Source organism: Canis lupus, chromosome 33 (genome assembly GCF_011100685.1).
Source record: "Canis lupus familiaris isolate Mischka breed German Shepherd chromosome 33, alternate assembly UU_Cfam_GSD_1.0, whole genome shotgun sequence".
NCBI classification, from domain to species: domain Eukaryota; kingdom Metazoa; phylum Chordata; class Mammalia; order Carnivora; family Canidae; genus Canis; species Canis lupus.
In genome coordinates, this window is record NC_049254.1 from 5425935 (window position 1) to 5437230 (window position 11296).

General features: G+C 35.4%; 1 protein-coding gene across 1 annotated transcript; it reads left to right on the forward strand.

The window, feature by feature from the left end:
* The first annotated feature begins 3331 nt into the window (after positions 1–3331).
* On the forward strand, positions 3332–4255 carry OR5AC1 (olfactory receptor family 5 subfamily AC member 1). Its single transcript, NM_001388769.1, has one exon. The coding sequence runs from the start codon at positions 3332–3334 to the stop codon at positions 4253–4255; it is 924 nt and encodes a 307-aa protein (NP_001375698.1).
* The last annotated feature ends 7041 nt before the right edge of the window (positions 4256–11296 follow it).

An 11296-nucleotide genomic window follows, 5' to 3' on the forward strand; every position in this document is an offset into this window, starting at 1 on the left:
CAGCTCAAATTTAGCTTATTTGCAATTTTTTTCAGACTGGGAAATTCTGGCTTAAGCTTGTGTCTGCATAAAACAATAAAAATTCCTTAATTTTATGAAATCATGAGAATATGGGCTGAAGTCACTGATGCTAACTTCAAAATGCTCCTTGTCTCATTTATCATATAACTCTTGAGACAAAATTCATAGAGATTACTAATTTTTGGTCAAGTCAAAAACTGTAGGAACTAAAACTAGGAAAAACAAATATTTGATTATTTAAGGTTATAAAGAAAGTTGGGCCAGTTTATGCAGAGGAAAAATGTCTTAAATTCTTAATTTTCCATTAATATTTTCATCAGTGCTGTACATTTTAGGACTCCCTGTGGGTATACATTCAAAAGTAAAAATTACAAAGCTCATAGATTCTTCCTTTATTTTCAGTGAAGATAGAAAAATATCTCATGATCTTCTCTTATGCTGATCACTGATTCTTTGAAAAAAAGCCTTTGTTTCTATTCTACATTAGACACATTAGACAAAACTCAGCTTTTCTAATATACTCTCATGGCAAGAAAAATTTGTGTTCCATCAATATTGAAAAATGTGACTGTAAAATTATGAAAATTTTTTTCATGCAAGAAAATACCATAACAATTTATATACCTGAATATATATTTTTTCTTTTGATGATAATCCGAAACGATCTATATCCCCTGGAAAATTCCTTTTTAGAGTTCTTTCAGAGACTACCCATAAATCATGAAAAAAAAATCAATGTCATTTCTTCATGCAAACACCAAAGGGTAAATTTGTGACTAAAGAATAAGTATGCAGAAATAAATTTAATAAAAAATTACTAAAATTGCAAAAAAATAAGCACCCCACAACCTTCTAAAAAACTCTTGTTCTATTTGAATCCCTATCTTATACAGTTACAGATAACTTTGGGATATTAAAAAAAATTGTATCTACTCTCAATGGTTAAAAGTTGGTTCCCACTGACAATTTCCGAAAGAAAATTCTAATTTCCTGAAGCCTATTTCTGCCTTTAACTGATATTTTGTGCAAAATTAAGAGATGATTGCATCCTAATTTTACAGTGGGTTTTTCAGTGATGAAACATCTTGTAAAAGAAAACAATAGGATTTCATCATTCTTATTCTTTTCTCCAGTATTAACATGTTGGAGACTATTCTTCTGCACATTTCTTTATGGACATGGTCTATAGAAATATACATACAAATTAATTACATAATTTTATGTGAAAGAGATCATAGTACATATGGTGCTGTTCTCATAGAACTTTCATTTTGACTTTTCTCTTTTCCTCTTCTCTGTTTCACTCATTTTTACCTCTACCTCCTATTCCAGAAAAGCCAGGGCTATGAATTTAATTTCTATTATCCACACTTCTCCCCATGTAAAAGATTTAGAAATACTTGCTTATTTTATAGTAATGAAATCTTATTTACACTTCTCTGCATCATATTATTCTCAGGTAAATAAATGTGAAAATTCCCAAATCAAGTGAAATAACTCTTTTTTTCATAGCTGAATTATATTACAAAATATGAATGTACATAACCATGATTTATTTAACCATCTTACTGTAGATGCATCTGGTCTTTGCCACCTTGAAAAATAATGCATTGGATTTCTTTGTATATTTATCTTCATGTACTTGTGCTTTTATTTCTGGGATATATGTAAGGCAAAATGGTAAATCAAAGGGTATGTGCATTTTTTAAAGATTTAAATGGGATCATATAAAATTGCTTTGTCAAAAGGGCTGTTCCAATTCCTATTTCCACAAGTAACAAGGAAGGAGCACTTTTCATGTCAGCCAGCAATTTCTTTATTCATTTTAATTTCTGCTAATCTGATATGTGAGAAAGGAAGTATCTGTGTATATGTGTGTGTGTGTGTGTGTGTGTGAGTACACCAGCACTTGCACATGTGTGTATATTTGCAACACATAGAAAACTAGGCATCTTTTCATTTTATTTATTGGTCATTTTGATTCATTCATTTGTAAAATTGCTTGTTCATATCCTTTATGCATTCTTCTCTTAGTTTGTCTTTTTCTTATCTATTTTTGCTATTTTTATATTACATATTATATTATATGATATATGTCTATATCTTTCATTTACATGGTAAAATATATTTCCCAACCTGTGATATGCCCCCTGGCTCCGTTCAGTACTCTTACTATTCATTAAAATTATAGAGTAGCTCTGCTTAGTACTGGCCTTCTTCTCTTGGATAAGAATTTCTCTAATTTCTATGTTATATTGTTGTCTCCTAAATTTCTTAGAAAATAGCTATGCTGTAAGGTAGGAGCCTAAACTTATTTATATCCAGACAGATAGCCAGCAGTGGCAGCACAATCCATTAAATCCATCGCCTTCTTCCTACCAAACTGAAACATCATATTTGTCTTATGCCACATTCCTGTATACAGTGGAATCTATTTCTGAGCTGGCTGCCCGTTATTGCACTGTTCTTCTTTTCTATTCTTCTGCCACTATTTGAATATTTTGATTGTTATGTCTTTATGTTATAGTTCAAAAGAAATTATTGTGCTCTTGACTGTTCTTACTATTTATATGTTTCTTGAGTAAAATGGGAAATTTCTTCTTTCATATAAAATTTTTAAAGATTTTATTTGAGAGAGAGAGAGAGAGAGAGAGTGCATGAACAGGATGGTGGTATGGGGAGAGGGAGAAGCAGACTCCCCACTGAGCAGGGAGCCCACATGGGGCTCCATTACGGGACCCTGGGGTCAGGAGCCGAGGTGAAGGCAGGCACTTAACCGACTGAGCCACCCAGGCACCCCTCTTTCATACAAATTTTAAGAAGACCATATATACTTTCTAAAACCTCTGCTGGATTGAAAAGGGTTTGTACTAAATTTTCTTGTTACTTTAGGTAAACTTCATTCTAAAACTTTTTATCCTGGGAAAATTTTGAATGGATATTAAAGTAGACATATAAAGGTAAAAATCTGAAGATTGCTGATTACATGAAAAGCACCTTTTAGGGCAGCCCCGGTGGCTCAGTGGTTTAGCTCCACCTTCAGCATGGAGTGTGATCCTGGAGACCCAGGATCGAGTCCCACGTCGGGCTCCCTGCATGGAGCCTGCTTCTCCCCCCGCCTGTGTCTCTGCCTCTCTCTCTCTCTGTGTCTCTCATGAATAAATAAATAAAATATTTTTAAAAAATATCTTAAAAAAAAGAAAAGCATCTTTTAGAAATACATCGGTTACACAAAAATACACTGTTTTTATGATTTTTGGTAACTGTTTCCACACTTTTTTCTCTTATTTACCGTCTGGCCAGATCAATTATGGCAGAAGAAAACAAGACACAGATGATTGAGTTCGTTCTCACAGGACTTACAGGTCATCCAGGGCCGCAGATCCCCCTCTTCCTGGTGTTCTTGGTCATCTACCTCATCACTATGGTGGGCAACCTTGGTCTGGTTGCTCTCATCAGGAAAGACCCCCACCTGCACACCCCCATGTACTTATTCCTTGGCAGTTTGGCCTTTGCAGATGCTTGTACTTCATCCTCTGTGACTCCCAGGATGCTTATAAATTTTTTATCGAAGAATCATGTGATATCACTTTTTGACTGTATGGCTCAATTTTACATTTTTGGTTCCAGTGCCACCACAGAGTGTTTCCTCCTGGTAGTGATGGCCTATGACCGCTATGTAGCCATATGCAACCCTTTGCTTTATCCAGTCATGATGTCCAATAACCTTTGTACTCAGTTGATCGGAGTCTCATATTTTGTTGGTTTTCTACACTCAGCAATTCACGTGGGTTTGTTATTTAGGTTAACTTTCTGCAGGTCCAATGAAATACATTCTTTCTACTGTGAAATTTTACAACTCTTCAAAATTTCTTGTACCGATCCTACAGTTAACACACTTCTGGTTTTAATTTTTTCGGCCTTCATACAAATCTTTACGTTTATGACCATCATGGTTTCTTATACCTGTGTCCTCTTTGCCATCCTGAAAAAGAAGTCTGAAAAGGGCAGGAGTAAAGCCTTCTCCACGTGCAGCGCCCACTTGCTCTCTGTCTCCTTGTTCTATGGCACCCTCTTCTTCATGTATGTGCGTCCTGGGTCTGGCCACACTGAAGATGATGACAAAATGTATTCTTTATTTTACACAATAATAATTCCTCTGCTAAATCCTTTTATTTACAGCCTGAGGAACAAAGAGGTTATAGATGCTTTGAGAAGAATAATTAAGAAATAAATTGATGCCAATTTTCAAGATGTGTTTCTTTTGTCTTCTGCTAAAAAAAGCCCTGAGTCCTATAGGTAAGCCACAAGTGCCATTCCACCAGAAAGCTAATGGTCAGGGGAGTCCATAAGCTCTGTGTGAAGCATCCCAGCTTCCCATTATGCCTTCTTGGATATGAATCCAGTGAAAGCTTGGGAAGATTACCTATACAACTAGCTTATTTAGAAACACTGTGCCTTATTTTTATCTGAGCATTTAGCATTTAGCTTTTGCACATTAGTTTTTTTCTAGGGCCTTCCAAAATTCCAGATAGAAACAGACATCAGGGTGAGAAATAGCTGTAAAAGAGGTGGCCTATATGGGGAGTCATTTAGTTCATGGATGAGCCCAGCCCATTGCTCTGGACCTGCAAGCTAATAAGGCTCTACTGTTTCCTTCCATACACAGTAACCCTAAGTGACTGATAAAATAAAATCCTGCTTCTTGGCAGAATATTTTCTGAGAAGAAACATACTGTTTCATGATAAATTTAGGGAAAAAATGAAAAATTCTAAAGAAATTCATGGATGTTAAGAAAATGAAAGCTGGCATGAATTAAAGAATGAAGCATCAAAATTAACTACAGCTCATAACTGTAACTCCACACTCTGTTGTTATCAGGGATACTGCATGCAGCATGATATTCAATAATTTATAAGTTAAGTAATATTTGAGTACAATAAAAAGCAATTTTGGTGATCAGCCTTGTGGTTGCATTACTATTCCCATAAGTTTTAGGAGGAGCCGACTAGGGAAAGGCAGGAGCCTGGATCAGAGACAAGAACCTGACTTTGCATTTAGAGTATGGGTGAAAACTGTCAGTGACTTCTCTCCCACTAATTAACTAATTATCAACCAGTCGAAAGATAGATATATTCTAATTTATTTTAGAATTATATAGACATTTCTGGTATTTCCCACTCATTTTTTCTCCCTTCCCATTTATTCCCTTTCACTATTTTTTATATTCCCCAAATGAATGAGATCATATAGAGACTCCTAACTCTGGGAAAAGAACAAGGGGTAGTGGAAGGGGAGGTGGGTGGGGGGTGGGGGTGACTGGGTGATGGGCACTGAGGGGGGCACTTAATGAGATGAGCACTGGATGTTATTCTATATGTTGGCAAATTGAACACCAATAAAAAATAAATTTATAAAAAAAGAATTATATAGACATAGGTGATTCAATTCCTCTTTTCGCAAAACAATTATATTCCTTGAACAATTTGGTTTTGTTTTCTTTTCTTTTTTTTGAGCATATTCACTTAGGAAAAACAAAATGAGAATTAAGTTTAAGTTGTAGAAGAATGAAAATATGCCTGTTGTTCTAATATTTTTAAAACACTTTGTTATTTTATTTACTTGAGAGAGAGAGAGAGAGAGAGAGAACAAGCTGGGGGAGGGGCAGAGGGAGAGAGATAAGCAGGCTCCCGGTGAGCAGGGAGCCAGACCTGGGGCTGGATCCCAGGACCCTGAGATCATGACCTGAGCTGAAGGCAGACACTTTAACCAACGGAGCCACCCTAAAATGCTTTAGATCTTGTCAATAGTTCCAACAAATATACTAAACATATTATCTAAAAATGTAGGCATGTAATAAATATCTCTTATCATTTAAATTTATTTATCTCTCACATAAACATTATTGGAAAAAGTTAACTTGTTTGTACGGTCATAACTTCAATTGGTCCTCAATAACAAAATTACTTTAAAATATCCCACATGATTAAGATTATTCTCCTTAAAAACCCTCTGTACTTGTAGGGATTTTCAGAAATTTCACAGTATTTCTGACTCATTTTACAATCACCGTAAACTAAGTCTGTTTCTTTTTTTTTTAAAATAAATTTATTTTTTATTGGTGTTCAATTTACCAACATACAGAATAACACCCAGTGCTCCTCCCGTCAAGTGCCCCCCTCAGTGCCCGTCACCCATTCACCCCCACCCCCCGCCCTCCTCCCTTTCCACCACCCCTAGTTCATTTCCCAGAGTTAGGAGTCTTTATGTTCTGTCTCCCTTTCTGATATTTCCCACACATTTCTTCTCCCTTCCCTTATATTCCCTTTCACTATTATTTATATTCCCCAAATGAATGAGAACATATAATGTTTGTCCTTCTATGATTGACTTACTTCACTCAGCATAATACCCTCCAGTTCCATCCACGTTGAAGCAAATGGTGGGTCATATTAATTTTCTCTTTGAGTAAAACTTTTCTTGTATAATTTACTACTGGTCTTTCAAAAGCAAACCCTAAATACTTTTTTTTATTATTTATGTAAGTGTAAATATACTCATTTTTTGAGGTACATGAAACATGTTTTATTTGAGGTATCTTTTTTTAAAAGATTTTATTTATTTATTCATAAGAGACACAGAAAGAGAGAGGCAGAGATACAGGCAAAGGGAGAAGCAGACTCCATTCAGGAACTCCAGGATCATGCCCTAAGCCGAAGGCCGATGCTTAACCACTGAGCCACCCAGATGTCCCTGAAATATATTCAAAAAGAACTATATGCTATGGTATTTACACTCCTTTATTGTCTTTATAATTGCACAGGTAATATATAATTTTATCAGAATTATTTTCAATAATTTCCGAGGTATTATATTACTTTGGAAATAAAGGATTAAGAGTTGAACTGTAATGTTTTATTCCGGTTTGAGGGCCCTCTAAGAATTTGACATTTATAGTGGAAGGCAAATTTTGGTATAAATCTTATCGATGGACTTGTGGTTATATAGTGTCAAACATCTAGGATTTAGCAAAATGGATTGGTTAGTAAGCAAAGGCAAACAGGGAAAATGGCTAGAAACATTGCTTACTGGTTATTAGTAGCATTAACAAAATGGAAATTCTATCAGAAGGACACAAAGGAGTAGAATGACTCAGGAGACATGAGACAAATATATAAAATAGAAGATGAGTCATGAGGGTTTTTTGCTTAGCAGATATTATTTTTATCTAGAAGCCAACATATTCACTATCCATGAGAATGGAGGGCAAGACCAGGTAACCATGGAAATGGGAGGGTACTGTTAAATAATTTGGACATCTTTCCAACAAATAAACACTAGAAACTTGATGAGTTTTTGTTAGTCCAGATACTCAGATCACATGATCAAGGGAGTGGTATTTCTTTTTATTTTTTTCTTTTTTCTTTTTTCTCTTTCTTTCTTTTCTTTCTTCTTTCTTTCTTTCTTTCTTTCTTTCTTTCTTTCTTTCTTTCTTTCTTTCTTCTTTCTTTCTTTCTTTTTGGTATTTCAATGATAGAGAATCCACTGAGTCTGAATGGAGAGAATTAAATGGCCTTACGAGTATGGACTGTAGTACATATTTTCATTCCAAATAATGATACTACCATTGTTAAGGTAGAAATTTAACAAGCTTACACTAAAAAGGGTGCCTGCCCAATTTTTTTCACCTAATATAAGATACATACACCTATATAAAAGATCCCTGTAGAAATAAATGGTAGTAGAAAAGTTCTAAATGCAGGTACCTTAGATTATATATAGAAAACAGTAATATCAGTCCTAATGAAAAATGTCTGTATGCAAACTCTGATAAATTCAATGGTAAGGACCTGGGCACCTGGGGCACCTGGGTGGCTCAGTGACTAAGCGTCTGCCTTTGGCTCAGGTCATGATCCTGGGGTCCTGGAATCGAGTCCCGCATCAGGCTCCCTGTAGGGAGCCTGCTTCTCCTTCTGCCTATGTCTCTGCTTCTCTCTGTGTGTCTTTCATGAATAAATAGATAAAATATTTTTAAAAAGGACAATTCATTACGCCTGGTACCATTAAACAATCTTGTAAGAGAATAAAATGGTTTGCAGACAGCTAACCAAATTTGTTAGCAAGCTCCTTCTGTTGGGTCTCAGTGAGAAAAAAAAATTATCTTTTTTTGAAAAGAAAGAAATAACCAATGATGGCACAGTTGCATGGAACTATTTTGGTACCTCATGAAAATTGGATGAAAAAGAAATAAATTGGCAAAGGTGCTATATAAAATTTGATGGTGATTACTAGCTGGGAGGTGGAAAACACCTGGTAGTTTGGGCAACTGCACTTGCCTTGCTGAAAAGAACCAGATAGATTTGTTGTATTTCTTCTTGTGTGGGATACGTCAAGGGGTACTGGTAAAATAAAGTGAATGAGCAAGGTGCCAGGATACTCCATTTGTTAAGGCAGTAGAATGAGCAAAATATCAGCAGGGAAATCCAAAGATGAATAACTGGTCAAAGTTGAATGGCTTTGCGGTAGTGAACAGAATTTTCTGGGATTACCAGAAACTGAATCATGGTATGTGATGACATCAGCAAGAGACAGGAGGACAACATTGGGGGGCCACAGATAAAACTTTGAGGATAATGTGATGCTATAGTAGTAGGTACCAGAGTTTTATTAAATTACAAATTTGTGATTATTTTTTTAAAGAACCTCCAAACTGTTTTCTATAGCAGCTGTAGTGCCAATTCACATTCACATCAACCATGCACAAAGGGTTCTTTTTTCTTCACATGCTGATCAACACTTGCTTATTGGATAACAGCCATTCCAACAGATCTGAGGTGATATTACATTGTGGCTTTGATTTGCATTTTTCTGATGATTAGTGATATTGAGCATCTTTTCATGTAGATATTGGTCATTTGGAGTATTCTTTGGAAAAAATTTCTTTAAGGTTCTCTGTCTATTTCTAAATTGGATTGCTTGAGTATTTTTGCTAAGTTATATGAGCTTTTTATATATTTTGGATACTAACTCCTTCTCAAATATATGGTTTTCCAATACCTTTGCTTTTGTTTGTTGCCTTTGCTACTGTAGTCAACTCCAAAAAATTATTGCCAAGACTAATGTCAAGGAGCTCACCCTCTATGTTTTCTTCTAGGATTTTTATGGATTCAGGTCTTACATCCAAGTCCTTATTCTTGCTTTGAGCTAATTTTGTGTATGGCATAAATACATAAATATAGTGGTCCTCTTTCATTCTTTTGCACATGGCTATCCAGTTTTCTCAACACTATTTATTAAAGAGATTTCTTTTCCCTATTGCATATTCTTGCTCCTTTGTAGTAAATTAATTGACCATATATGCATAGTTTTTATACTTTTTTACTTTTTTTTAAAGTAGGCTTCATGCCCAGCATAGAGGCCCCACATGGGGCTTGAACTCAAAACCCTGAGATCAAGACCTGAGCTGAAATCAAGAGTCAGACTTAACTGACTGAGCCACCGAGGTGTCATGGTTTTTATATTTTTTTAACACATCAATTTCTACAATATTTGATGGACAAAAATAGACAAACTAAAACTGCAACAAACACCAGGAATTATATCATTCTTTCCCCTCATTATTCATTATTGCTTAAAATTCTTGTAGATGTTGAATAGAAGCTTTCAACTATATATGTAATTTTCACTAAGTTAAATTGACCTTTTTGTCCATTCAGTCCATTTCTAGTTGTATTATACAAACTAGAGAGTTTATTTAATTTTTTAAAAGATTTTTATTTATTTATTCACGAGAAAGGCAGAGACACAGGCAGAGAGAGAAGCAGTCTCCTTGCAGAGAGTCGGATGCAGGACTGGATCCCTGGACCCTGTGATCATGCCCTGAGCTGAAGGTAGATGCGCAACCACCGAACCACCCAGGCTTCCCACAAACTAGAGAGTTTAAAGACAATTTCCCAAAGTATATTTTCATGCAGAGGATTAATGTCCCGATAATTTACATTTTAATTTAGGTTTATATGTGAACCAACAAATCCTATATTTCAGTATCAGTGTGGAAATGAGATTGAAATCATGTTTAGGGGCACTTGGGGACTCAGGCATGGCGTCTGCTTCTCTCCCTCTCTGTTTGCCCCTTTCCCCGCTGTACTCTTTCTAAAATAAATAAATATTTAGCAAGTAAAATAGTATTTAATAAATAGTATTATATCAGTTAATATTATGATGCCATAATTAATAATTCTATTTCATATTAATGCTACAAAAGTTTCCATTTTATTAGAGTCCAATATATCAATTTTTTAATTGGTCACTTCATATTGTATCATCTGAGAAACCTAAACCTTACAGTGAGGTCAAGAAGATTTTCTCCTGTGTATTTTTTCTACAATTTTTAGAGTTTTAGTTTGAACATTTAGCTTTAAGAATTATTCCAATTTACTTTTTGTTTATGGGATGAGTTAAGTGTTGAGGTTCATTTTTTACACAGATAATCAGTTTTTAAAAATCCTAGTTTTTGAAAAACTTCTCTCTTCTCTCATTGAATTACACTGGTACTCTTGAAAAAAATCAACTGACCATATATATCAGTCAGAATTCTCCAGAGAAGCAGAACCAATAAAGATATTTATTTTAAGGATTGTGGGGACTGGCATGTCTGAAACTCACAGGGCAGGTTGGAAACCAGGGAGTATTTCTATAGTGCCGTCTTGAGGAAGACTTTCTTCATCTCCAGGAAACATCAAGGCCTTCTAGGGACTGAATGAGGCACACTAACATTATTGACAATAATCTCCTTTGACTATAAATGTTATTACATCTACAAAATACTTTCACAGAAACATCTAGACTAGCATTTACCTAAACATCACAGGGCTCACCTCATATGTTCTTAGGTATCACAGCAGTTCTCTGCTCCCTTTTGTCTGTCTGACACAATTTTTTGTATATTTGTTCAGCTTTCTATCTATGTGTAGTGGAAGCTCAAGGCCCACAGCAACCAGTTTTTCACTGAGGAAACACTGAAATAGAAGACACTGTTTTCTATCATTTCTTATCTCTGGATAAAATCTCCTAGTACTTTCTTTTCTGGATACAAGATGGAATCTACATTTCTTTTTTTTTTTAATAATAGATTTATTTTTTATGGTGTTCAATTTGCCAACATACAGAATAACACCCAGTGCTCATCCCGTCAAGTGCCCCCCTCAGTGCCCGTCACCCATTCACCCCCACCCCCCGCCCTCCTCCCCTTCCACCACCCCTAGTTCGTTTCCC